This window comes from Antedon bifida, chromosome 7 (genome assembly GCF_963402885.1).
Source record: "Antedon bifida chromosome 7, ecAntBifi1.1, whole genome shotgun sequence".
In the NCBI taxonomy this organism is placed as follows: Eukaryota; Metazoa; Echinodermata; class Crinoidea; order Comatulida; family Antedonidae; genus Antedon; species Antedon bifida.
The window spans coordinates 10,422,342-10,450,268 of record NC_136232.1 but is presented as its reverse complement, the minus strand read 5'-3'; the positions used below and the strand labels follow the sequence as shown (position 1 = coordinate 10,450,268).

The window sequence follows — 27,927 nt, the reverse complement described above, 5'->3', positions numbered from 1 at the left end:
GCGCAATTCAAACACGTGTATAGAGGGCGCTAGATATAATATTTTTCTCGACTTTCTTTCAAGATGGCAGCTGCCACTAAAACGACGTGAGTTTTTTTTTCGCTTTCTTTTGGGTTTAAATTGTAATCATTCACTATATTATGTGTAGTAGTATGTATACTGTCTAGTATAAGGTCCACTAACACATCTTTTAAGCCTAATTTCTTAGTCTAAAATACCCGTCGTAACTACCTTCGTTTATGAAAGAGTGAGGTGAAAAAGTATGCGAGGCGACGACAGAGTAGGCTAGACTAGAGCATTTGTGAGTCGGGGGTGCTATCAGCCGTACAATAGCATGTATCTAACCGTGAGCCTAGCTAGCCTACTGTAGATGAACACTATAGACTGAGTTAAGAAACCCTTCCTGTTAGCTAGGCTAACCCACAAAAAACAAAAGACAAAACACAAATATTATATTAATATTACCTACAGACAGTGACTACATTTTATTTTGTCATTACAGTTTTTTTTATATATATTGATTACAGTATACTCATAATAAATACAGATAAAGAATGGCATATTTTTTTTGTATTTCACCAGCTGCATATACACGTCTTAATAAACAACTAGGCCTATTAAAACTGTTACATTAAAAATGGATGAGGGACTTGAGATTCCCAAAGATTGGAAAGAAACGGCCTTTACCAAAGAAGACAATCCCACAGGACTACTTGAAGAAAGTTCATTCGCTACACTTTTTCCAAAATACAGAGAAAAATATTTACGTGATTGCTGGCCACTCGTACAGAAATCATTGAGTGAACATGTAAGTCATTGTTTTTATGCACTTGTCAATTTTATGACCCACTATACAACCTCTAGGAGAGGTGTGTCATTTACAAATAATTATTTTGGGGGGTCGTATAGTGGTTCATACAATTGACAAATTTTGCATTACTCCTATGTGAATAGGCAGAGTAATTTCAATTAAATTAACAATAATAAGATAATAAAATGTTTAACTTCAATTAATGTTTGAATTATTCTGTAGGGAATCAAAGCTAATCTAGATGTTATTGAAGGAAGTATGACAGTACAGACAACAAGAAAAACATGGGATCCATTTATCATCATTAAAGCCAGAGATATGATGAAGTTGCTGGCAAGGAGTGTGCCATATGAACAGGTAAAACCTGGCTAGCGACAAGGGCGTATCCCCATACTTCGGTTTGGGTTTAGCTTTGCAATATTTATTAGTTTGTTATTTTATCATATAAATAATAAAAGCAATATTATGTTCAAAATGTAAAACTATACAATTTTATCAAAGTATTCAAACAAAACATAATCTTATAATGCAATATACCATTTTATCATATATATTTATATTATATCGAATCTCTTTTTAATACTGAATATCAATCTTTATATCGTTTTAGCTCTGTAATATAAATTTTCTCTGTATACATGTTTGTTTTATCTAGATTTCAACACAATATCAAAATATTTTATATAATTTTTTAACGTCTGTCTGTATAATATCACTTAAATATTCATTGATAAATAGACATATATACTGTAACCTTCACCATATTGTTTATCATTGCAATAAAAGTGGGTTGCCCCCACAAAAGAGAAAAAAAAATGAACAGGTAAAATGAAAGACATCCTAGGATTGTAACGGCCCTAAAGCTCTGTCTACACTATCAAACTGTATGTGACAAAAAAATGTGATGTGCCCATATATGGACATGATGATGTCATATCACTACCATATTTGGGCATATCACTAATATATATATATATAGGCACATCACACTTTTTTTGTCAAACTAATTTGATAGTGTAGACAGATCTTGAAATTGAAATTTTTCTCCTCTTTTTCCCATACCATTTATCATGTTTTCTTAACTAATTTTTTAGTTGTTCAGTTTGTATCAATATTTCTAATACCGAAACTTTTATTTAATTGAAATGTACTTTGAAAACAGGCAATTAGAGTTCTTGAAGACGGTATGTCCGCAGAGGTCATCAAGATCGGTCGAATGGTTCCAAATCGTGAACGACTTGTAAAACGACGACAGCGTTTGATTGGTCCAAATGGCTCAACATTGAAGGCTGTTGAACTGCTGACAAAATGTTACGTGATGGTACAGGGTAACACTGTAGCTGCAGTTGGCCCTCACAGGGGCTTGAGGGATGTTAATAAAGTGGTCATTGACACAATGAAAAACGTGCATCCTATTTATAATATCAAGGTAAACTATTACATTCTCTATTATAAATCTATAATTAATGTATATTAATTTATGTTGTATCTCTTTTGCTCACTGTATTAACATTACTTCCAGTATGATACTGCCCATGATAAGCAAATAATTTAAATTAACCAAGTCTAATGGATACTTTTACCAACCACTGCCTGCCCAGTAGGAACTTACCATGGTCTTAGTAAACTTAACAACACTTGCTAAAAAATCCAATTTGAATGTGCGACTCAGGTTAAATAATTCGCTTACAAACTTTACAGCATGTCCCTGTAGGTCCCTTTCATCTTTATAAATATGTTTTACTCCTTGTTTGTTTTTTGAGTTTTTATTTTTTTTATGAGATGAATAAAGAGAAATATGTTATGTAACACAGTATGTATTTTGTTTTTAGACAATGATGATCAAACGAGAGTTAATGAAAGATGAAAATTTACGCAATGAATCATGGGATAGATTCCTTCCGAAATTCAAATCAAAGAATCTAGCGAAGCGTAAACAACCAGCAAAGAAACGGACAAAGAAGGAGTATACACCGTTCCCTCCGCCGCAGCCAGAAAGCAAGGTTAGTTAAATGTTTAGTTTCCATTATTAAAGTGGAGCTCAACCCGGAAAATTTCTAGTTTTCATACATTTCAACTGTTATTTTAAAATATCCCTCAAACTTCATATTTAAAAAAAAAATTTTTCAATATGTACAATTTTTTTGAAAATCGTGCCTTTTCGCGATTTGTGGGGATACCTTGTAATTTCCTATTCTTTTACATGCGAATAAGGAGTAAATTAAATAATTAATAAATGAATAATCCTAAAAAATTAATGTAACGACCGTTAGTTTGCAGGTAGTCTATGTAGTAATAGCTTCTGTAACTACAATTTGGGAATTTATCACACTGCTGCTTGGTTTATCATCGCATTTTATTACCTCCACCAAGGAGGTTATGTTTTCACCCCTGTATGTTTGTGTGTGTGTCTGTCTGTCTGTGAACAGCCTGGAGGCCACAGTTTTTATCCGAGTCTCACCAAATTTGGCAACAATGATCTATGCCCCAAAAGCTCGGACGAGTTCGAATTTGAGGGAAAAAGGTCATAGGTCAAGGTCACAACAAACAAAAAACTATTTTACTGCCTAGAGACCACAGTTTTTATCCGATTCTCACCAAACTTAGCCACAATGATCAATGACACATCATATAATTGTGGTTAAATTTTGAAGGGTCAGGGTCAAAGATCAAGGTCCACAAAAAAAAAAAAAAAAGAAATAAAAAAATAATAAAAAAAAAAAAACCTCAGTGGGACTTGAACCAGCGATCTCAACTGTGAGAGGCTGGATACATAACCATTACACCACACTGTCATCCACAACTTTGTAGTGTGCAGTTAACATATTTACACTTAGAACTAAAAAAAAAAATGTAAAAAAAAAATATTCAGGGGAATTTTATGTAGGGGAATTTTACAGTAGGCGGAGGTTTGTACTCTCGGAGTACCCTCTAGTTAGGTAATATTTTAAATGTCATGAATTCATATGATAATTATCAAATTGTCTCTGGTCTTACGTTTTAGATGGATAAAGAAATATCAACAGGTGAATACTTTCAGAAAGAAAATGAAAGAAAGGCAAAAGCAAGAGAAATGAAAAAGGTAAATGTGATGTGTTAAGCCTAAACTTTATGTGCCAAAAAAATGTGATGTGCCCATATATGGACATGGATTACTCGGCTATTGTGACGATACTTGTCTTTTTTCATATTTTAGAGGAAACAGGTTGAAGCAGTCGTCAAGAAACAAGAGAAGCGCTTAAAAGCGTTTGTCGCCCCCAAAGAACCAGCCGTCAAACAAACAAAAGAGAAGCCTAGCCCAAGTAATGATGTTGATATTGATGCTTTAAAGGCTAAAATTAACAAATCAAAAGTAAGTCTCCGTTTTATGAATAGTTCATATATTTTAAAATTTTACCTTGTTGGAATTATGCACTCGACTGGAAACAAAAATAATTTTAAATCTATCTTGATTTTGTTTTAGAAGAAAGGTAATCTACAGAAGTCGAAATCAGCAATGAAGAAAAAGACCTTGTCTTCGAAATCATGACATCGTCTGCTAGAAAGTGGTTAAAAGGAACGTCTTGTCCTTAATGTGTAGATTGTGGCTAGTATTTTGCAGAGGGGTTTTTAAAACACCTTTGCAATGGAGATATCTTCTGTAGTATGTTTATATGCATCACTGTATATCAGAGTAGATATGCAAGCCTACAAAAAAATGAGCTTTAGATTTCGAAAGAGTTGAATGCATGTTCAAAACCTGTGGATATATTTTAAATAAAACAAACCAGAAACTACTACAATAACAATGAACACTCGATTTTTATTGTATAGAACACAATCTATTGTTCACTTCAATCAATTTCAGGTGTGTTGCTTACATTTTTAATTATTATTATTATGTACAGAAACGTGAATTAAAGATTTGTTATTGGTTTTATATTGTGTTTACATTCTTGTTGAAATCACGCTCAAATGTCAGAACATGCAATAGTACACTTGGTTTTTTCCTACAAAAGTTTTTGTTATGATTTTGCAACAGGTACTGGTTCGATATCATCTATTCCAAAGTGGTATGATGCGTCAGCACGGTGGCGCCTTAAACCAATGATTGCGTTCATTTCCATCGTTTTCGGTGTAATACCGAGATCCTCGAGTCCGGGTACGCCTTCTGTCGGGATTTCAGCGCTGTGTTGCTGTAAATTAAAAAATACAACAATTATTAGTTTCTTCAAAATGTTTTGATATCAACTGTTCTTTTACTTTTACTAATAAGCTTAATAAGTGCTTCATATGTCACTTACAACTTCTAGCATATCTCTCGTCAACCACGGGATGAAAGGGTACAGTTCGAATCCTCTTGCTATTCCTTTAAGCACAAACTTAGGGAGTGGATACTTTATGTATGGTCGCCTCGTTATTCTGTAGATGTATTCGATTACATCACTCAAGAAGTAAGGCTTGGGCCTGAAAAAAAAAAGATAAATTAAAAGTTGCTAATTGCCTCTACACTATTACAAAAATACTAGCCCACTGCGCTCGCTTTGCCAAGATACGAACTCGTAACAATCCTTTGATCTTATGTCTGACTGCGACAAACACCGTACTGTACTAGGTACATATTCTCTGAGGCGCGCAGTGTCTGTTAAGGGCATGGAACTGATCGTGTCACAGCCACAGATAAACCCTTTGATCTCCGGAGCTCAGCAACTAACTACTGCACACACTATGCAAGCTTACCCATAGAATTCATATGTTTTTCCTTCAGCATCTTTTTCTTTGCACGCCATCAAGATACCTTGAGCAACATCTGTGACCTGAAAATAATTCAATGCATTTTGAGTAACGGGTATGAGTGCTCACTGGCTAAACCCAAGGGCCCTAGAGCTTAAGAGACCCCAGAGCATGAGGAGTGAAATGTCCCAGTCCAACTACACAGCGTTGGAGGGCCCCTTGGGAATACTATAAACCAGAGGCCTTTGCCCTGTGCGTTATACCACTGTGAGTGAGGATACTCCTCATGTAGCAGATTTCTACTAAGTGACTGTTATATGTAGTTTCTTTCTCAATTTTCCTTATGAATTTTGACATATAAAAGATGCAATAAGTTACTTACAAACACTGGTCTTTTAACAGATTTCCATGCAGAGAAATAAAGAGGTACGCCACCAGCAAATCTCTGATCTATAACAAAATGTAATTAAAATATTAATTTTTTATATAACAGCCTATTCTTTATAAAAGTCTTGTCCTCTGGATGTGACATTAAGACATTGGTTTAGTAATTTAATGCACTGGAAATCATTACATACTTGCAAAATGATTAAAGTATCTGTCCTCAGATCCATAAATTTGAGCTGGTTTTATAATAATGGCTTCTGGGAATTCTCTTCTTACGACGGTCTCTCCCGCAGCCTGGGTTGAATGAAAAAAAAAACAATTAGGCACAATAGATTACCACAATATAGTATATCATCATCTTCCTATACTGTGCAGAACCTCATTTGGGTATAGTTGCATGTGGGTTGGTCGTTTATTTCTAATTTATGTATTTGTGTATGTTTGTATTGTGTACATATCACTGTACATTATCCCATGTCCTCTGAAAAAAAAATGTGAAAACTGCAGCCAGTACTTACTTTTGTTCTGAGAAATTTTGATGGTGAGGTGATATCGGCAGAAAGTGCCGAGAGGTGAATGAGCCTTCCAACGCCCTCTTCCTTGCAGATCTTGGCTAACGTTCCTGCTACGTTGATGTGGATATCCTCAAAATGAAAGTTTCTAAAAATCAAAGTAAAAGATAAAGCTCTGTCTACACTATCAAACTAGTTTGAAGTGCCCAAATATGGTAGTGATATTCCTAAATGTGGTAGTGATATGACATCATCATGTCCATATATGGGCAGATCATTTATTATTTTGCCACATAAAGTTTAATAGTGTAGACAGAGCTTTAGAAGATGCACTCAACCAGGAAGGGTCCAGATCAGAAACAACAGGGAACCTTCTATAGTTTGAAAGGCATAGGCACACATGATAGCAGCAATTCATGATACATGCTTATTATCAGGGGTACCTTTTTAACCTCACCTTGTTTCATAGTCTTGTCCTAGTAAATTAATGACAACGTTACAATGTTTTACTATATCTCGTATACGTTCTGTCTCCTTTACTGTGTACTCCTATGAAAAGCAAAGACAGAAACTGTTTAATATCTTCACTGAGCACATCATGTTTTAATTACAGGTCAGCAATATGATCAAACAAATGAATGAAAAAGCCTATTCTAGTAGCATGGGCCGTTTTGCATAGTATTCCAAATTTGAGGATATCCTTACCCCAGGATAGATCATAATGGTGCTATGTTATGTGATTACCTGGAAATTAATTTGTCCCAAATCACCCATTAATTTCATATGTTGCACGTAATAAGGATCACAGCGGTGAGGGATTATGATTTGGCTTCCTTCTCTTCCTGAAAAAACAATAAATACCAATAAAATAGATGTTTGTTGTCACTCTGAAGTTCATTCACAATTGTAAGTAGAAGAAATGATGACATGTAGTGTTAGTTTTGATAATAAATTTAAACTTTTCATCACTATAGACTTAGGCTAGAATCTTACCTAGCCTGTTTATAAGATATCTGCCGACAAACCCGCTTGCTCCAAATACAGCCACGGACATTCCGCTAAATGATGAACGGCCACCTCTACCTCTCGGCACAACTGATGGATTGTATGTTCCTGCATTTCGCTGGCTCACAACCGTAACACCAGCAACACAATTTGATATTTTATCTAAAAAAAAAGAATTTTCATTAAAAAAAATAAGACCGATTTAATTTAATCATGATGATGAGGCGATGACTAGCCAAACACAAGCAGAAATAGGCCTAGGGTAGGCTAGCTTCTTCTGGCTGGATGGCTTTCCCAGTCTAGGCTAGCTAGGCCTATAATAGCCTAGCCCTAGGCTGATAGGTCCTCTAGCTAGCTAGCCTGGCCTAGCCAGCTTGTCTAGGTAGGCTAGCTACTACTATACTACCAGCCTGGCCTAGCTTTCAGGCTTAGGCCCGCCCCGGATCCCTACTTTACAAAATATAATTTTTTATACTTTTCACCCTACAATATGGTTGATTAGATTAATAATATTTAAACTGACTGCCGTTTTACATACTAGAAACTGTCACCCGGCAGCATAAATTTCGAGCAACCGTCAAATTCGCCATTTTCTTCTCGAAACTCGACGACTCGCGATTGAAGAAGAAAATTAAAATGTGATGATGATCAAAATGAGCATAGCGCCCTCTATACTCTCTATACCACCAAACTAAGTAACAGCTCAGCATAAACTGATACCGCACTACACTGATACTTAAATTTCGGGATTTATAGATTTTTTTGGGGTTGCTTGTAATTTTTCCAATTAAAAAAAAAATCCTTTAAAAGTATTTTATTTTTTTATAGGAAACAATTGATGAGATGATGATCTTCTAAGTAGACATCATCAGATGTTGATTGACAGCTCGGACCTGTGTATTGATTGTCAATGTTGGTCTCTTTTTTCACAGTTCGATTCACACGCAATAACACACGGAGGAACTGAAGAAGAAGACGGTTGGATTCTGGCCTGTGCCCTATTGCAATTAATTCGCGCGGTGCAAATCAAAAGATTAAATGATGATTTTTGAATATTAACTACATAATAAAGGCTACTGCTAGCTGTTGTTTCGTAGCCAATGCCAGTTCTTGAAAAGGATATAAATTCAGCATCAAATTGTCTGATGATGAATGGTGGGGAGCCGCTTCTCGACCACCGAGATGGAGAGGCTGGAATGGACCTCGTTCGCACCGGTAAGTAACTTTGGCGGCGTCTTGATTTCAGGATAGTCTGCTCTCTCATTTTTTGGCCTTACTCAGTTTTGAAAATCATAAGTAAATTGAAAGTAAAAAATGGTAATTGACTTGAAATCTTTCTTGCTTTCTCTTTTATCTATTTCCAGATTCTTGCTATACATATTAATCATTTTAAAAATTTAAACAAAATATAAATATAATAATAAAAATATCGAAAACTGAAATATAAATACACAAAACAAATTCTAAAACCGGCCCAGTGATATAGTCAAACCGAGATTCGAACCTGGAACGTCCTGCTTGAATATGCAGAGGATACAATGAGACCACTTTCAATTTCTTTGACAATGTTATTTAATTTAAGTGAATGAAAATGAATGGTATCAATAATTAATAAAAAAGATATTTTTATTTTTTATTTTTCAAGGTTTAGTAAAACCATTTCATTTTGTAATTATTTATGGTTTTTTTTGTACTTTTATTACAATATATTTTTTTCTTGAATATGAACGTTTTATGGCTTTAAGTAGTGTTATTAATTTATAAATTAATAAAATTCACGATCCTTCTCTATTCATACACCATAATCTAGTTTATAATAGCATAATAAATAATTAATTATGATTGTTACTGATGCATTCTAGGTCTGTCAATTTCCCTTTATTAAATATAGTTCATAAGATAATGTATTGTGTATAAGACCTTGTTTCATAATAGGCAGTTTGTGCAACCTCCGTATACGAGGTAAAACTTGGGTAATACATCAATACCATACGTGATACCAATTTTCGATGCGTTTCAACGTTCCTAATAGAGCAACAGACAAAATGTAAAAGTAACGCACATGAATCTATCAATCATTCATTGTCTGTCATCACATCCATTTGTACATTCAATTATTCTATGCATTATTTACTTTTTCTTGGAAAAAATAAATTTTGCTTTGTATGCTTGTTTTTGCATGAAAAGTCCAGAATTTCAGGTGAATTTGTTTATTGTAAATAGGTACTACAAAACAAGCCTATTGATTTTCAAACAGTTGGTGAAAACCCATCTCTTTCGCATAGCATATGAAATGACGTAATTTCCACATTGTTCGAGCCTTGTGGTCGTAGCACTTTACAGAAAATTTATTTTATTTAAAGACTAAAACCTCTCCAAATCGGATTTGAGGCTATTCTTAGCTCTGATGTTTTTGTGTGAAAAGTTTTATTGAAATTGTTCAAATGGTCTCAAACGTATCCAAATATGATTACAAAAGACAATTATTATTATTTTCAAAAAATGTGATTGTTGATGGCTCCTGTCTTGAGTTTTAGCTGTCAATATGGGACAGAATATTTTATAGCGCACCTTTCATTCATTCATGTTATATCCATTTATTATTCATCAGTTGTCTAGATTGTCATTCTTCCATCATCTACAGTGACCTAAAATCAACTTTGTATTAGATTAAGAAATATGTATTCTTCCTTTTAAAAAATATTTTATATAAGCTTCCAACCTTGGGATTGGAAGGCAAGCACGTTTACCACCAAGCTACTGTCATACTGTCATCTCAACTACTACTCTAGGCATCTAACAATGTTAATTCATCCACAGATCTGTCTGTCTGGTTTTTAAAATTAATTATAGTAATCCTCTTGTAGTCATACATTGTTGTTTTTATAATCAGTTCAAGTCATGCCTTATAGCCAACTATATCTGAAGGGAGTATACTTATTAATTGGTCATGATAAATTATTATTATTTTTACAATCAGTTATATCTGGACATTAGTGACCATTACTATAAACTACTATATCAATGAAGATGATACCAGATCAATATCTGTCACTACGTCCAATTTGTTTAAGTTCATGCTAACTACTACCATATTGACACAGATGTAAGTCTACTTTGAGATGATGGGTGTCATTGTCCATCCACAAATTGCAAGTCCAGGGCTAGGACTTTTTTATTCAACTAGCAAGTATGTGTTAGTTGTAAAAATTCAAACTAGCAAAACAAAATATTTAAAAAATGAAGCAATATTTTAAAATAAAATTGTACAAATTAAATTATTCTACAAAAAGTAAAATTTTCAGAAATGCCAATCAAACCTCAAGTACTGTACCTTGCTTGCTATAGTAAAAATTAATTTTTTTCAGTCAAAAAATGTAACTACTTTTGAAATGTTTAACTAGCAATTATTAATCTACTAATAGCAAATTGCTGGTGTCTCATCGAAAGTTCTATATAGACTCCTGACATTGGAGACTGCAATAGAGACCAATGCACAAGAGTACCCTGTAGTTTCTCATACTTAATTTCAAAAGCTTTATTCTGTCTATTAATACACAATGCTATTGACCAAACATTGATTTGTAAGCTACCCTACGGTCATTTAATATCCATACAATATATGATACACTGGATACGCACACAAGAAACAAACGTCGTTTGTTTACTATTTTTAACGCTGCGTTAATGAAGTTCTATTTAAGTGCGGGCTTAAATCTCCTAGACTTAAGTTTACGTCGCTACGCATTCAGAGGTTTTAATTAGACAATATTCTGATTTAGCAGAACAAGCAGTTGATAAGAGCAAGTAGAATTTAACTGACTTTGTCATTCAGGATTTACGTACTTCATCATATGAGCTCATTAATAGAAAGAATGAGTTTATCATTGAATACCATATATACCATATTTATTCGAATAAACGCCCACTTTGAATAATTGTCTTCATTTGAATAAACACCCCCATAAAACATCATTTTAGATCTATTTCGTGCCTAGCTTACCTGGATAATCCAACAATAGCCTTTTCTCCTCGAAGAGCTAGATAGACTTGAAAAGTAGAAGTTTTCATTGAATCCCCCTTTCCACAAATGGTATAGTCCATGAACTATGCCCTCAAGAATTAAACTCTCTCCCCCCTCAAATAAATGCCTCTACCCCTCCTCCCTCTGTCCATAATATTTGTATATTTCAGCCACTGATATCCACAGCATTGCCATTTGTCAATAATTTGCCTTTGATTGATATTATTTAAGAATATAAATAAATTATAATAATTGTTCCATTTTTATTAATCATTACGGAATACCTGTATTGTCAATAGTACAGTTTGTTTGTTGTTCCACACATCAATATTATTGATTCTATTGGTACCATTTCTTAGAAATAATTATTTCAAATTATTTTGGTACTTCAGATGTATCTTTTATTTTATTATATTCATACTACAGAACTCGTATAATGTAATCTGAGTAAAATATTTGAAAAAATACCTTTGCTAAATTATTTAATGGTTTCATAATGTATGTAAGTATATACTTAGAATAATGTGGTGGTCGCGTGCCTTGTGACCAGATCACAGTATGATTTAGATTAACTAAGTCACCTGCTTAGCTCTATTGCTCAAGCTTATGTTCTGTTCTTACAGCTGTTATATCCTCCATAAGCATTGTTTTTATAAGACATTTGGTCAGGCTATATTGTATATAGATACTGATATGACATCAAGAAGGGGAGCCCCGGAGTTGTAGGTCGGGCTAAGAAAACAGCTCCATGTATTGCAAATATTACAATAATTATTTAAACTATTTTGTAATAGATTAATTAATTTAAAGTTATTTTAATTATTGCATATATTTATTATTATTTTATTTTACATCTTTAGGCACATAGCCAAGGATTACCAATAGTAAATTAATCACTGTCCTATCAGATAGGGTGGTAATTCCACTGATACAGGGGCTGTGTTTTGAACCAGTTCATTGGGGTAACCCATCTCTGGTTCTTTAAAGTGCACACATGCAAACTGTGTACACAGGACCTACAGTTTATAGTCCTTATCCGAGAAAACTTGTTCCACCTACTGTAGGAGCGCATCGTTGATTAGTTGATTTTAGTTTAATTGGTTAAAGCCAGGCAGGGGATATTACCTCTTTCAACCACTGGGGCGTTTTGTATGGTGTGCGACCCAGTGTTTTGCAAGGCCATGTAAAGGGGTAATAGACTGGAGACGAATATTAATATAATGAATTTAGGAAGGCAAACGTCTTAAACCAAACTGATCAACCAAATTGTTCACATTACCATTTGAATAATAGACCGTGACATTATCATGTCTTTTGGCATTATCTCTCAACTACGTGTCATGTATTGTGGCTTATTAATCAACTTGCGCCATGTTTTGACGTCAAATGACATGCTCTGGTTATTCTAGAGGCCATGTGCACACTGTCATCTTTGGCACATTAGATAGGTCAGCCTCAAGCATAGTTGATTGTCATTAAATTTAGGACTATCCATATGCCAATTAAATTTTGTCTTTAATAAGCAGTCATTCATTTAATCTCCATTTCCGATCATCACATAAAGAATAAAACAATAAATAAAAAAGAAAATGTTAAAAAATATTTTGAAATATAAAATAATTTGAATATTGTTATATTATTATACTGATTATTAATGAATGTATAACAATGTGTTCATTTTTAATTATCAAAACCTTTTCACTTCAATTTTTGAACAATTTATTTTAGAATTTTAGTTACAGTATTATACTCAAGTCAATAGAGAGTACATTTTTTGACCTAATTACATAATACATTTGCATTTTTATTATACCCTTTCAACAGTATTTTTCCAATAATCAATACGTTTCCTGTACAGGTTATTAATATGTTTTATTTTAAGTATCATTATTAACCCTCAAAGTAACACATACAAATGATTATGGAAATTTAAATTTGCGTTTTCTACCAGCCAATAATTATTAATTATACAAGTAATTAACCTACAAGAGTTTGTCAACCAAAAACAGGTCGAATTTCCATGAGCGAACAAAGACCCAACAAAAGGGCAGGGAAAACCCTCATTTTACGCCATTCAATAACAACTTGCTTTATTTGCAATTCAAGTTGAGAAGGTGATATTGATTTTAATTGATTAGTTGATCAATAAATTATAATTACTTGCTAGATATTAAATCTAAAATAACAATGTGCCCCTTTGAACTTACAGTAAAGTTCATAAATAAATTGTTGCAATTACACAGGCTAGTGAATTAATAGAACGTCTATTTTTAAATATGAGAGGAAAAAAACTGTAGAGGTGACCCCTTAAATTGCGTTACATAAGAACGGCTTGATTTAGGTTATTAATGGTATCATTCCTATGTTATGTTTTCATAAAATGAGCATAATTTTAAAATACAGGCATGATGATTTTTGACCGCTATATATATATATATAAATATTTTTTAAATGCTACAGTATTACGGTAATTATCCGCTTTAATTCCATATTTACTCCATTATATTATGGGACATTAAATACTATACTATTTAAATAATAATTGGTCTGTGGAACATAATATATGTATCTAAAAGTCAATAACTGTAATAATATTCCATTTTATTGGAAATGTAACTACTTTAGACCATGTGACTTTACTAATGACCTGTTTATTAGGCGAGTTCAACAATTGTTGATATAGAACCGATAGATCTGTTGATTGTAAATAAAGTTAATAAGTAATTTCTGGAATTAGAATCTACAGTATATTGCTGTCATCTACCAGTTTATAATATCATAATTACCATCATTGGTAACCATCATCTTTTATATTATTATTATTTAATATTGCCAAGAAAAATATACTGTACTACAAACAAGCCAAATAGAAATAACAAAGGCAACGTATGAGTAGGTTGTTAGGAAACATGAGAAGCATAAGTCATTGGCGCTGTAACTTGGTGTTTAACTCGCCTTCCAATCCCAAGGTCCAGGGTTCAATCCTAATCTAGTGCCAGGATTGTAACTCCACTCCCTAAGCCTCAAATGAAACTTAGTTTGTAAGCACGATAAATTATAAAATTGTCTATCCATCCTGTAATTGGCGAGTTTGTGCTCGCTGTAAGATGCGTATGAAATAAAAAAGAGAGAAAACTGAATCTCTATAGCTAAGGGGCTGTGTTCCATTCTTACCCAGTTAGCAATACATGAAGATAAAAATATAAGTAAATTCAAAGGAAATAAATTGTCAACAATAAAACCTTAAATTCATTCATTATTAAAACATAAATCCTCTAAGGCTCTTCCTTTTTTGAAATCTTGGATCTGCTATTGATATCATCAATATTATCATTAACAAATTGTCATTATTATGTGATAACACTATCATTATCAATATTATCATCAACAAATTGTCATCATTATTATGGAATAACACTATATCATCATCAATATTATCATCAACAAATTAATTGTCATCATTATTATGCAATAACACTATCATTATCAACAAAGTGTCATCGTTATGATGTGATTATAGTGATAACACTATATCATCATCAATATTATCATAAACAAATTGTTATCATTATGATGTGATAACACTATATCATCATCAATATTATCAACAAATTGTCATCATTATGATAGCACTATCATATCATGTCTTCATCAATAATGTTGTCTCCTTTCAATTATTGCATCTTTTGTGATTAGCAACATAAAGACAGTAGAGTACTGCAGCAGTCCTTGCATGACATCATCATTCATTGACAGCGTGCTCAGCATGCAAAGAATGTGTAAAATCAATTAACTAATCTATTTCAAAAACCTTCACGTTCGGTGTCAGGTCTTAACAATTCATATTTGTCTCAAATTGCTAATACTTATCATCTGATCAGCTGACATGAATTAATAATGATACAAATCATTCAGATGACATTAATATTGCGATGCTGATTGCATTTTGTTTCGTGTTAGATTACGCGATAAAATTAAATGCTGTTTTAAGATCTTCTTTAAGTGATATTTATGCGTTCTATTGTTTAACACAGTGAATGTAGTCTGACACCATTAACTACTACGTTTGACGAAAGAGTATGTGTTTAATTACACAATATGTAGCCTATACATAACTCCATTGTGTGGTATTTGGACAAAGAGTTGTGAAACATAATTTAAAATTACTATTCTTGATAAAGATACATTGTGCCCCTGAAAAAATATTTAAATATTTTTAAATGCCATTTTAATATCACATAATACTAGAAAATTGGATCGGGAACAAAAATTGTTTAAAAAAAAATGTAATTAAAACTGCAAAATGGCATATTCAAAGACTTCACATTTCATGTTTTTTCAGGAACAATCCTTCAGACTACAGTATATTGAGTATCATGCGCACAATTTAGTTAATGTACTGTAAGTTTAATCATAGTGACTTCTTAGACCGTGTCATTAAACTATTTTTAGCCCGGTCAACTATCTATTGTGTTTGAGGTTTAAATAAAAAATATTCATGAAATACAATGCCCTCCCAGACGCAAATATTTGTAACCGAAAACCAACCTTAGGTTTGAAACAAATGAAAATAGCACGATCGCTGACAATTGCAACAACTGGACTTTACGCCTACGTGTGTGCGTTTTAACCAATACTGTAATTATCTTGAAAACTGATCAATATTCAATGAAATTAATATTGTTATTAATATGAAAGGAATGTATACACATAAAGAATTGTTTAACTACTCTAAGGGCTTGTTTCGTTTTCGAGTAAATAACTGATCTATTTGAATAAATTACCCACAATTTTTGGCAGCAGAAACAGAACCAATTTCATATAACTGGTTATAAATGAAATTCTCAAAATAATTGTTAAAATACCCTACTGATTGGATATTGGAATGTCCTTTAACTAAGTTAAAACAAAAAAATCCAATTTTAACTTTTTTTAAGAGAGGGGTAGCTGATTCATTTGAGTTACAGCGATGTGTTTGCTTAAGCTGCCCCTGCCCAGCATTTTTTCATCTCTTTTTTTTATATATTGTATTGATTTTATGCTGGTCAAATAAATAAACTAAACGAAACAAAAGAGAGAGAGAGAAAAAGGAGAAAACTTTAGCTGAAGTGCGGTTGATATACATTATTTTAAAATCTATTTTCAAGTACAGCTATCAAAGATAATCAATCGAATGTTGTTAAGGCATACAAATGCTTAAATACAAAAAATTTTTTATAAAAATGTAAAAATAATGAGGTTATAAATGATAATACAGTATGTACATGTTCAGAATATAAAAAAAAAACCAGTATTAGTGATGTTCGTAAATTATTGACTTTTAATATCTGTAAATTATTTATTTATTCATTAATAAATTGATGTAACATTTTCATTGATAGAAATTGTAGTAGTGCTGTAGTTCATTGGCATGTATCTATCTGTCATAGTCCTTGACATTAAACTGCGACGACGCGGACGATGTGACACCTTTAAAATCATTCAAATTAAAGATAATATGCATTATTGATTGAAGATTAAAACACTCTATAAAATTGCTTTTGTTGTGATTGTCTCCACGTTTCTAATCATATACTTTTTAAAACTCAGTTGAGAACAATCCTAGGTTTATTATAAAATAAAACATTTTAAGCTCTGTTTACACTATCAAATTATGTGGCAAAAAAATGTGATGTGATGATGTCATATCACTTTCATATTTGGGTATATCACTATCATATTTGGGCACATGACACTTTTTTGACAAACTAGTTTGATAATGTAGACAGAGCTTTATAGTAACATGACTCTCTACATAGCCCCTTGAAAGAAACTACTATGACTTGAACTGAGAACCAGAGCAGGTGTAAAAGACCATTAAGACTTGAGGTGAGCAGCTGACTCACTGAATCCAAGAATTTACCAACAATATTTTTTTTTAATGTAGTTTCTATGAATTCTATAATTGTTATGATATTAAATTAGTAATACTATTTTTTTTATTTCACAAGCATCCAACAGCGAGCAACTCGCAAATTCCAAGATGGATAAACTATAATTTTATTATTTAATATTTTTACATTTAGTCAGCACTACCAAATTACTTTATGCATCGTATGTTGAATTTAAGTCCAAATTTATTATCATTTTTGTTCATATTAGTTATTACTTACACATCTACAGCTATGTTTTTTGAATCAATATTTCTCTACATTTCCTTATATTTTAAGCAAAGTAAACAGAAATATTGACATTTTTCTATGTATCCTGTATATTATTTATTTATTACGGATCGCAGACAAAGAATTGTGTAAATTTATGACTGTCATGTTGAGTCCACGACATTGTTTTTGTCCGCAAATCAATAAGTAAAGCAATCGTTCATGATCAGACATATAAATTGGTTAATCAACCAGACATCTCCTACATAATCTATTTTAGAATCGGAAGATCTATGGATAGACAACTACTGTAGCAAATTATTAGTAATCTAGGGGGCTCAAGATGATGTCAACAAACTTTTGAATTATCAAAATGTACACTGTATTTAATTAATTTAATTTAACTTCAGTAGACTAGGTGGTCAAGTGACAACATTTGAATTCTCGCAATGTACAATTTAACTTCAGTAGGCTAGGTGGTCAAGTGACAGTGAACATTTGAATTCTCACACAATGTACATGCTGTATAATTTAACTTAGTAGGCTAGGTGGTCAAGTGATTTAAGGATAATACTCATTCAAATTATAGTACATAAATTTTACTTGTTTTTATTTTTAGCTACATGCAATAATTAGATATTCTATCATGTACTTCTTGCTGGGATAATTATCTTTTTGAATTCATTAAAAGATTACTCAATATTATAGTGTTTCTTTAATATTTTCTAACTCTTTAATACCAATGAAGTTGATTGTACTTAGGAGTTTTTAAACATACTGGGCCGGGGTACACACCAGGCCCACGCACACATCAGGCCGGAACACACCGGGCCGGGGAACACACCGGGCCGGGGCACATACCAGACACACTGGGCCGGGGAACACACAATCTTTTATTTGATTGATTGATTGAATGTTTATGTATAATTATGGTCCTAATGATTGCTCCTCCTTTTACAGTTGCAGAATTTACACGACAAATCTCCGATCTTTATAAACAACATGCGAATAGTCTACAGAACGTGGTGTATATGTTTAGACAGAGTAATGACAAAATCAAAGACAGGTCAGTATAAGTTAAAATATAAGTTGAAATTAATATACATGTTTGGCCATATGACAAGGTATGACAGTTACTGTAGCCAGGACCGTAGCCACCAGTACGGTTGGTAAGGTTTCAACCTGACCACTTTTTCACAGATTCCTTTGACAATCCAGTGGCTTGAACAGAGATTGTTCCCGTTTCTTGCGAAACCGGACACTTTATTTCTCGTGGCTACATCACTGGTAGCTATAGTTAATATTAGTTCAAACACTGGTTTAGTTGACCTATCCTCATACTTTGAATTTGATGGCTTCATTTTTTTTGGGCTTTTTAAATTCAAAACCATTAAACAAACTTTAAAAAAACAAAACCTGAATCAAGAATTAACATTGAAATCCTTAGATAAGAATAGAAGCTTCCATGCTATTCATAGCTTATACTTTGTTTCTATATAACAATTACTTCATTACTCATTCATTGAACATTGGTGACATGTAACTAATTACTCTACTACTATAAGGCCCATTGTGACTAAACAGAAATCATCACATTTTATTTTCTGTTGTAGATCGAAAGAAAGAACGCCTTTACTAAGATGTTGGGACGCCATGTTAGAAGAATACCAGGCTGCCGTACAGGTAAAACACCATACAAGCATGCACAAATACAAGCATTACGACAAACTAAACACTATTTTCTACGCTATAGTAATCAATCGACTACATTATAAATCTGTTTGCTCAAAAACAGATGTTTTCCGGGTCAAATGTTCAAACATTATAATATGACATGATTAGAATTATGATATATTAAAAGTAAAATCATTTATCTTTTAATTCCACGATGATTAACACAAATCATGGTGAAAGCACAAAAATTCTAATTATACTCAATTATCCACTAATATCCACTAATGAGTTAAATATCAACAACTTACATTCCATATGGTTAATTTATGTGTTTGGAAATAATGAAACAAGTAATAGTACTGTACCATATTTTATTGTTTACAGTAATAATAGCTCAAATCTGGCTACTTTCAACACTCAAAATCAGTCCATTTGAGATCAATGGCGTAGTAGCTAATTTCTTTCAGTCAATTTTTGCGATGATCATAATTTGATATCGCACATTAAAATCCACAATGTGTCAATAAGAAAATTAAATATTCATTGAAGAAATTTAACCAAAATTTTAAATTGTCATCGTCATCGTCATGATAGTCGGCCACTGTGGAAGAAACTCTAAAGCCCTGTCTATACTATCAAACTTTATGTGATAACAAAATGTGATGTGCCCATATGGACACGATGATGTCATATCACTACCATATTTAAGTACATCACTACCATATTTGGGCATGAGCACAAACTCACCAATTACAGGATGGATGAACTATTTTATAATTTATCTTGCTTATAAAGTCTCATTTGAGGTTTAGGGAATGGAGTTAAAAGAGTCTTGATTTACTAGGTCAGGATTGAACCAGGGACCTTGGGATTCGAAGGCAAGCATGTTAACCACCCAGCTACAACTCCACTACACTACCTTGCAACCTTAATTTTATGTTTATGAACTAAGCATCACTCATCATATTTGTAATAACAACTACAGTATATTCTGCATCACTAAAGAAAGACCTATACGGTTGAAAATCTTTGTGTCTGGCTTGATGTAGCACTATCAAATTTGTTTACAATTTTGATTTGATTTCTGTATCAACAACTACAGGATATGCATATGTCACTAAATACGTTGATTGATCAGTTTGCTCCAAACAAAATGCGTGGTTGATTATCAATTTGGCAAATCTTTTTGATGGACTTGATGGGTGTCTAGATTTGTGTTAGATTATTTATAAAGTGTGTCACAGCGGTTTGTAACACCCTCTCGGCGAGATTACAAGAATTGGGACATTTGTCATCGTGGGAATGATTAAAATGTAACTAGGACTAGATTTGTAAATGACATTTTGCAGTTGTTCAAATACAACACTTAAAAACTATGTTTTTTATGACTTATTGATGTTCCTTGAAAATTTATGGGTTGTTAAATTATTGCCATTAGAGTATTAAATAAATTGAAGTAGAGTTAGATTTGTAAATGAAATATTCTAGTTTGTGCTTAGTATTAAATTTAAAAGTGCTGTTACATACACCTTTAAGTGATCTTTTCCGTGTTATTCCCCATGGAATAAGCTGGTTGATGAATCTCCCTCAAGCACACATACACCAGTCTTTGATGATATAAGGCGGGTGATCTTTTGACGTCATTACTTAAATAAAAAATAAGTACTTGAGATTTGTAACAGAGTAATTACATAGCAGAGACAAAGAGCTGTGTTTGCTAATAAGGACCTTTCTTCCAAGGTGAATGCATCTCCGCCAGCTTTTACGAAAATAAGAAATTACTCAGTGTAATTATGACGTAAGTTTTCGGGCAAGGCAGAGGTCACATGATGCACTGTTGTAGCATTCTCTATAAACGAGATTGCAACTAGTCTGTTGGTTTTAAAATTATTGAATTTGTTCTTCAAATCATACGATAACTACAAACAATATTGTACTCCAAATAATAATGTACTCTAAACAATAAGGTACTACAAACAATATTGCACTACAAAATATTGCACTACAAAATATTGCACTACAAAATATTGCACTACAAACAATATTGCACTACAAACAATATTACACTACAAACAATATTGCACTACAGACAATATTGCACTACAGACAATATTGCACTACAGACAATATTGCACTACAAACAATATTGCACTACAAACAATATTGCACTACAAACAATATTGCACTACAGACAATATTGCACTACAGACAATATTGCACTACAGACAATATTATACTACAGACAATATTGCACTACGGACAATATTGCACTACAAACAATATTACACTACAGACACTATTGCACTACAAACAATATTACACTACAAACAATATTGCACTACAGACAATATTGCACTACAAACAATATTACACTACAGACACTATTACACTACAAACAATATTACACTACAAACAATATTGCACTATAAACAATATTGCACTACAGACAATATTGCACTACAAACAATATTGCACTACAAACAATATTGCACTACAAACAATATTGCACTACAGACAATATTGCACTACAAACAATATTGCACTACAAACAATATCGCACTGGAAATCTAATCATAAACAAATATATTCAAATTTATAGCAAATGTGTATTTGTGGGCGAAATTATATGACAGATAATTTATTTTTAATCTGGATTTGTTTATGGAGAACAAGTAGGAAATGTCAAAGCCTACACAATGAATTGGGTTAATTATCGCCAATCTCATTCGCATCATGTCCAATTTGTCATGCATAGTTTTTAGATCATCAGACTTTATAAATCATCATTAAATTATATGAAATGAACTTTAATGGTTAATTGTTTTTAATCAGTAGTTATAATTCTAAATTGAATAGTTAATAGAAAAATGAGTGTGAGTGGGTACATAGATGAAATCTATGCTAGTTAATTAAAGCAAGTTCTATAGAAAAGAGTTGTCATATTTATAATATAATATATTATATGATATAGTTACTACATGTTAAAGAAGCTTCAAATAGTCTCCACTCTAATCTATTATTACCTTTTGTCTATCAAATACCAGGTACTCTAACTCTAGTAGCATACCAAAAAATACAAAATAAGTTACAGTACAATATTATATATAAGCTCTATATATAGTTATATTCTTTTTCTCCTCAAACACAATCAAAATATGATAATAATATATAATTACAGTCTACATGTATTTACTCATCCGTTAAGAGAGCCCTCTATAACAGAATAGCGTTGGCTAATAAATTGCCATTTTTACAGTAGGCCTATGCTAGTCAATGTCCCAAGAGATTTACATCATTTTTTTCCTGCAACACCTAATAGGCATGAATTTGATCACTTGGAATATTACTTGGAATTTTTTTTTGTCACAGTTAGAACTAAAACTATAGTATCTAAAACAAATGTTATTTTATATCTGGTGAAAAGGACAAACTTAGACATTGTAAAAAGACATAAAACTAGAAAATTACATTATGAACTTCATTTTATGATTTTAAAACAAGAACACGACATTTGAATGTATAATCATAGACAATATTAGTAAATGTTTATCTACAGTCTACAATTAACATGAATGTAATAGCGACATAAACGAATAATGAATATTTTATTATATTCTGCATATAAATACTGAACAATTCATAGTATATTAAACTAAATGAAACATATTAATGAAATTAGTTATATATATTATAAGTTTTAGCTATATGAATACTCTATGAATATTCATGATATTATGGTAATAATTCATATGAATAATTCATAATTTAATTAACATATTAGTAACCCTGTAATTGTTTTCTGTACTTTAAGATTTATTTCTATCATAAAAGTTGTTTCAAGATTTAATGTTATCTACAGTACCTCGTAAAACATTAATGTTTTCAGTTCACATTCAACATATAGTTCCTTAAATTATCGATTTAAAGTCCAGTTTAAACTTAACAAAATGAATAGCTTGTGGTGATAAGCATGGGGTAATAATAGCTATATGATTCAGGTAAATCTTAAATGTCAAAGAAAAGAAATTCTGCAGGCTTAGATAACAGGTGTAAATAATTCTTTTTATATTCATTCCAGTTTAATGACACCATAAAATCAATTTGATTAAATTAATTAGACATTATGATGTCATACACACAATTCCAATAGTGCCCTTCGTAAACATTTACAAAGTGTCTCTTCAATCAAACAGGTTGCGTGGGTTTTACATAAAGAAACAAAAAATGATGATTTGTGTGTTTTAATTTGGCACGTTCATTATCAAAAGGGGGTAAAATGAGGCCCCTTCAGAATATCTTTCCCGATATTTATTTTATGTTCAAAAGTTTTATTTAAAAAACATCCAACAGCGAGAAGCCAATTACAGGATGCCTTATAAATATAAAATAGAAGCTGAAATAAATAAAAAAGAAATAAAAATAAAACTGTTAACAAACACAAAAAGTGAAAAAAAACACAAACAGAGCATTGTAATAGGACTAAAAGTATTTTCTAATTGTATTGAAATAACATAAACAAATATTATTATATTTATGTTATTTAAAACATTTAAAATTGCTTACAACTGATAGTTGATGGAATAAAATGATGGTCATTTTAATCTTTTTATTTTACAGAATAACTTTGATATAGCAAATTCCCTCCTCTTGTATGTTGCTGAACCCCTCTCAGACATCGTATCAGAACGACAAAAATTAGTGACCCGGGTCAAAGGTTATCACGATGATCTACAAGAAGAGACTGAAGAAATGAACAGTGCCTTGTTAAAGGTAAGCAAATTATTAGTAGTTTTTGTGTCTTTTTTTCATTGGCAGCATAGTAGAATTAGGGAGGTATACAAACAATAATTGTTTCTTATGAGACACTCCTGTTTAAGGGGACACTTTCCTGTGTATTGAACAAGGGGAAACACTACAACCAACACCTACTGTATTTAAAGAGTACAATTTTGTTTTGGTCTTTTAAAGGTGTCTCTGTTATAGGAGATCTACTATTGAGTTTTGAGTCAATAGCACTTTGTCTAGGTAAAGAAACCAAAAATAGAAAGAGTTGTAGTTAGGAAAAATCTGGAATATATTGGTAGATTTATGAATGAGGATTGAGGGCCACTGGTTGACTCAATATTGGGGATCACCTGCACAATGAATTTTTTATATAATACTACTACTGTACATGTTAATATGGTTATAATTATTATGACTAAAAAAATTATTATGATTGAATAAAGTTCACAAGAAGGTTTTAAAAAAATATATATATTTTTTATTATCTTAAAATACCTAACATTTTTTAAACATAGTACTTTAAAGAACACAGACTTCTGGGAACTCATCCCACTCTTTTTATTATCATGTTTTTAGTAGGCAATGTTTTGTTAAATACAGGATACTTGCTAGAGGCTAATTTAATGTCGTCGTAATGTCTTTTAGCTTTGTGTATTTCATGGAAATTGATGGCATTCAAATTAATTGTTCTCATTATGATTCTCATGTAAACTTAATGGTTGAGTGTTAGTTAAGTATAGTTGCTATGGAAACTGTACGCAACATACTTAAGTACATAGGAACACACACTCTTGTAAATTGAGTCTTTATCGCTAGTATCTGTGAGAAGGTTGAGGTAAAGCCATTGGTCCGGTGTACCTTGCAAAGATATTGCAAAAACATGAAAAAGATTAATAAAAAATCAGACTTCAAATAGGCCATTTTGTAGTTTAATAAAGTTATTCACTTCTGTAAAAAAAACCCAAAAAATAGTTATTTCACTTCTGTAAAAAAACAAAAGAAACAGGTAATTTTAACCAAAAACCATTGTCTGACAGACAATTTATGTTTATGTCTGTTATGTTTTTGCTTAAAATTTTGTTCAGGGAAATTTGTTTTCAATCCAGTTTTTGTCAAATTGAATAACTAATGTGACATTAAAATGGCATATTTAACAAACAAACATTTGTTTTGTTAAATATTTTTTTAGGGGGACAATATATCTTTAAATAAAAATAATTAAAACATCACAATTTCTCAATACAGTTTAATACTACATTTAACTTGAATAAAGCTGTAGCCCAGTGTGTCTAGAATCTACTAAAACATTTTTGATAAATAAATTGACCATACAGTTCAATTCAATTAAACATTTATTCTTTCAATTGAAAACAGGAAGAGGAAAAAAAATGAAGATGAAACAATTGAAAAGGCAAAGGCCAAAAAATAAACAACCTATAGAAAAGCATTCTAACTGTAACTTGTAGTAAAAGAAATTAAAAATATATAAAGTATAGTAGGCCTACCTGTAATAACTGTATATAAATGAAAGATTTAATTTAATCTGTGTATGAAAGGTTCTTCCAAGTTTAAGAATAACAAAATAAAATTGTATCATTGCATTAATAGAGATTGTGCTGATAGTATTGGTCAATTAACGTCCAAGTAAATCGGTCATCTGACATTTGTATTTCAAGTTTAATTTGACAAGGAAATTGAATTTGTATGTTTGCGTAAAAGGGTTATGTAAGAGCTTTATGTCTAATGGTAAATTAGTGTTTGTACAGTATTGGAAAGAATGTCCGAAAGAAAATCACGGCCATCTAATGTATTTCAAGTTTATTTGACAAGGAAATTTAATTTGTATGTTTGCGTAAAAGGGCTTTATGTCTTAGTAAATTAGTGTTTGTGTAAAATGATTATTGAAGATCTGTACAGTATTGGAATGAATGTCCAAGAGAAAATCTCAGCCATCTAACATTTGTATAGCAAGTTTATTTGACAAGGAAATTTAATTTGTATGTTTGTGTAAAAGGGTTACAGTATGTAAGAGCTTTATGTTCTTAGTAAATTATTGTTTGTGTAAAATGATTATTGAAGATCTGTACAGTATTGGAATGAATGTCCGCGAGAAAATCACGGCCATCTAACGTTTGATTTGAAAAATTTAATTTGTATGTTTGTGTAAAAGGAGTTTACGGAAGAGTTGTAGTATTGGTAAATATATCAGATACGGCAGATCTGATTCTGTCATCATTTATATACATATTTCAAGTTAATATGACCTGTTATTAAATAGAATTTGTGTCGACGTAATAAGGTTTTACGGATGAGCAAAAGTATTGGTAAATTGATGTCTAGATAACCAAATCTGTCGCTCGCTGACATTTGTATTAGATAAGAATGTTCATTTGACCTTTAGAGTATAGATTCAAAATGACGTGCGTTAACAGCTTGAATGGACTTCCTGCAAGTTGCAAGCGAGAATTTCAAAGCATGCATTAGTGGTGTTAAGCTGCTAGACGCATGCAAGATGTTATAGTTGACAATTAATTCAAGATCTTATACCGAAGGTAATCTCCTCTAATGAAGTGTCTGTATTACCGGCAGATTATCAAATCATACATATAGATTGGTTTCTTGAAGGTGATAAGCTGTATAGCGCCCTCAAGCTATTTTCAATATCTTACAGTTTTTAAAATTTAATCATACTTTGCGTTATTTTTATCAGCACTTCCACACTAGCAATCAACACTTACTGAGGTATATCCATGGTGTACAGGGTGAATTTGGTAGGGGTGGGAGAAGGAGGTGGTTGAGAAGATACATGATACAGGCACAGATTTGTGAAGGGGCTGAACAGGCTTTAGCAACCTCTAAAATTTAACAGCCCCCCGCCCCACCCCTAATCTATGATGCTGGATCTGCCCCTGAGATGTTGAGTTGATCTGGTCCTCTGTGCTTAAATAAAGTTATTAATTAATTTTAATATTTGAAGCCCAATTGTCTTGTAAAACCAAGTTTTATTGCCATCAATCTTCTAATTTGTATTGTATGTTCTTACTTATTGGTTTAATACCAGTGTGATAATGTCAGTTGTACTTTGAAGTATTACTATTATAACCTCAAATGGTTGCATGCTTTTTAGGTTGGACAAAGACTGATAGATGTTGTTGTTTAGTAAGACACTGATTATCAACTGGTAATCAATGTTGCACTTGGGTTGGGGACGGATATTAAATGTCAAATTCTTATACATTATTTCTCTTCTATTTTGAACTACAGTTGTTTTAAGTACAAAATATTACAGTAGGTTTTAATGCATTAATATTTTTTTTATTAATTTTAGTATTTTTTTCAGAACATTATATTTTGAACATAATTTTAATAATTGATCTAATAATATTTTCAATACTAAAGGATTAATTCTGAAGTTTGATCACAATGGTCACTATACAGACTTTCCAGATAATTTCAAGATAATTTCAAGAATTTTTTAGATAGGTACCGATGTCTAAAATTTGTTTGTGAAAGCGTCCTCTATAGTTTGATATATATTTTAAATTTCCTCCTCTTGTTTGGAAATGCTTTCATAAATTCTAATATTTTATTTTTCAAAGTGTATAACGTATTTTTAATCCACAGAAAGTTTTCCCTTGATATGACTTAACATCTGCGATAATCGAATATAATCCAAGTCTTTTAAACAATATTCTTTTTTATTTTATCTCTAGAGTCAAAGAAATTATGCAGAAACGTGGACGAGAATGACAAAATCTCAAGGATCTACTAAGGTATAGAATTAACATTTGATAAATAATTATATAATATTTTAATATAAACCAAATAATTAAAATAAATTATATGGTTTTGCTCTTAAAAAAGAATACACAAAAA

The 27,927-nt window shown here is 31.8% G+C and overlaps 4 protein-coding genes across 6 annotated transcripts in view; 3 read left to right on the top strand and 1 right to left on the bottom strand.

Moving 5' to 3' along the window:
- Positions 1–958, top strand: part of LOC144847510 (small ribosomal subunit protein uS9) — a 58,159-nt gene extending 57,201 nt beyond the window's left edge. Inside the window, exon 7 of the mRNA XM_078703912.1 lies at positions 949–958. The gene's annotated coding sequence lies outside the window, so the exon portion shown is untranslated. The remainder of the gene's footprint in view (positions 1–948) is intronic.
- Positions 40–4,730, top strand: LOC144847493 (KRR1 small subunit processome component homolog). Its single transcript, XM_078703888.1, has 8 exons — positions 40–86; positions 583–808; positions 1,034–1,168; positions 1,974–2,240; positions 2,644–2,814; positions 3,816–3,893; positions 4,008–4,163; positions 4,275–4,730. The coding sequence occupies exons 2-8, from the start codon at positions 638–640 to the stop codon at positions 4,338–4,340; spliced, it is 1,044 nt and encodes a 347-aa protein (XP_078560014.1). The 5' UTR covers positions 40–86; positions 583–637; the 3' UTR covers positions 4,341–4,730.
- LOC144847491 (NADH dehydrogenase [ubiquinone] 1 alpha subcomplex subunit 9, mitochondrial-like) lies at positions 4,594–8,068 on the bottom strand. Its single transcript, XM_078703886.1, has 10 exons — positions 7,967–8,068; positions 7,417–7,590; positions 7,168–7,265; positions 6,881–6,972; positions 6,430–6,571; positions 6,103–6,205; positions 5,907–5,974; positions 5,531–5,607; positions 5,095–5,257; positions 4,594–4,986 (listed from the first exon to the last, which is right to left on the bottom strand). The coding sequence occupies exons 1-10, from the start codon at positions 8,016–8,018 to the stop codon at positions 4,816–4,818; spliced, it is 1,140 nt and encodes a 379-aa protein (XP_078560012.1). The 5' UTR covers positions 8,019–8,068; the 3' UTR covers positions 4,594–4,815.
- Positions 8,069–8,379: 311 nt separating this feature from the next.
- The window catches only part of LOC144847485 (uncharacterized), a 50,814-nt gene continuing 31,266 nt past the window's right edge, over positions 8,380–27,927 (top strand). For all 3 annotated transcript variants that reach the window (XM_078703878.1, XM_078703879.1, XM_078703876.1), the window contains exons 1-5: positions 8,380–8,643; positions 18,553–18,658; positions 19,206–19,275; positions 23,884–24,036; positions 27,765–27,824. In XM_078703878.1, coding sequence (XP_078560004.1) covers positions 8,529–8,643; positions 18,553–18,658; positions 19,206–19,275; positions 23,884–24,036; positions 27,765–27,824 — 504 coding nt within the window. In that variant the 5' untranslated portion in view covers positions 8,380–8,528. The remainder of the gene's footprint in view (positions 8,644–18,552; positions 18,659–19,205; positions 19,276–23,883; positions 24,037–27,764; positions 27,825–27,927) is intronic.

Bases quoted from the DNA above. Each gene is read 5' to 3' on its own strand.
- LOC144847493 (XM_078703888.1), top strand. From the start codon at position 638: ATGGATGAGGGACTTGAGATTCCCAAAGATTGGAAAGAAACGGCCTTT. The intron at 2,241-2,643 runs GTAAACTATTAC...TTTTGTTTTTAG, and splicing joins ATCCTATTTATAATATCAAG to ACAATGATGATCAAACGAGA. The intron at 2,815-3,815 runs GTTAGTTAAATG...CTTACGTTTTAG, and splicing joins CGCCGCAGCCAGAAAGCAAG to ATGGATAAAGAAATATCAAC.
- LOC144847491 (XM_078703886.1), bottom strand. From the start codon at position 8,018: ATGGCGAATTTGACGGTTGCTCGAAATTTATGCTGCCGGGTGACAGTT. The intron at 7,266-7,416 runs GTAAGATTCTAG...TTGTTTTTTCAG, and splicing joins ATATCTTATAAACAGGCTAG to GAAGAGAAGGAAGCCAAATC. The intron at 6,572-6,880 runs GTGAGGTTAAAA...TTTGATTTTTAG, and splicing joins GGACAAGACTATGAAACAAG to AAACTTTCATTTTGAGGATA.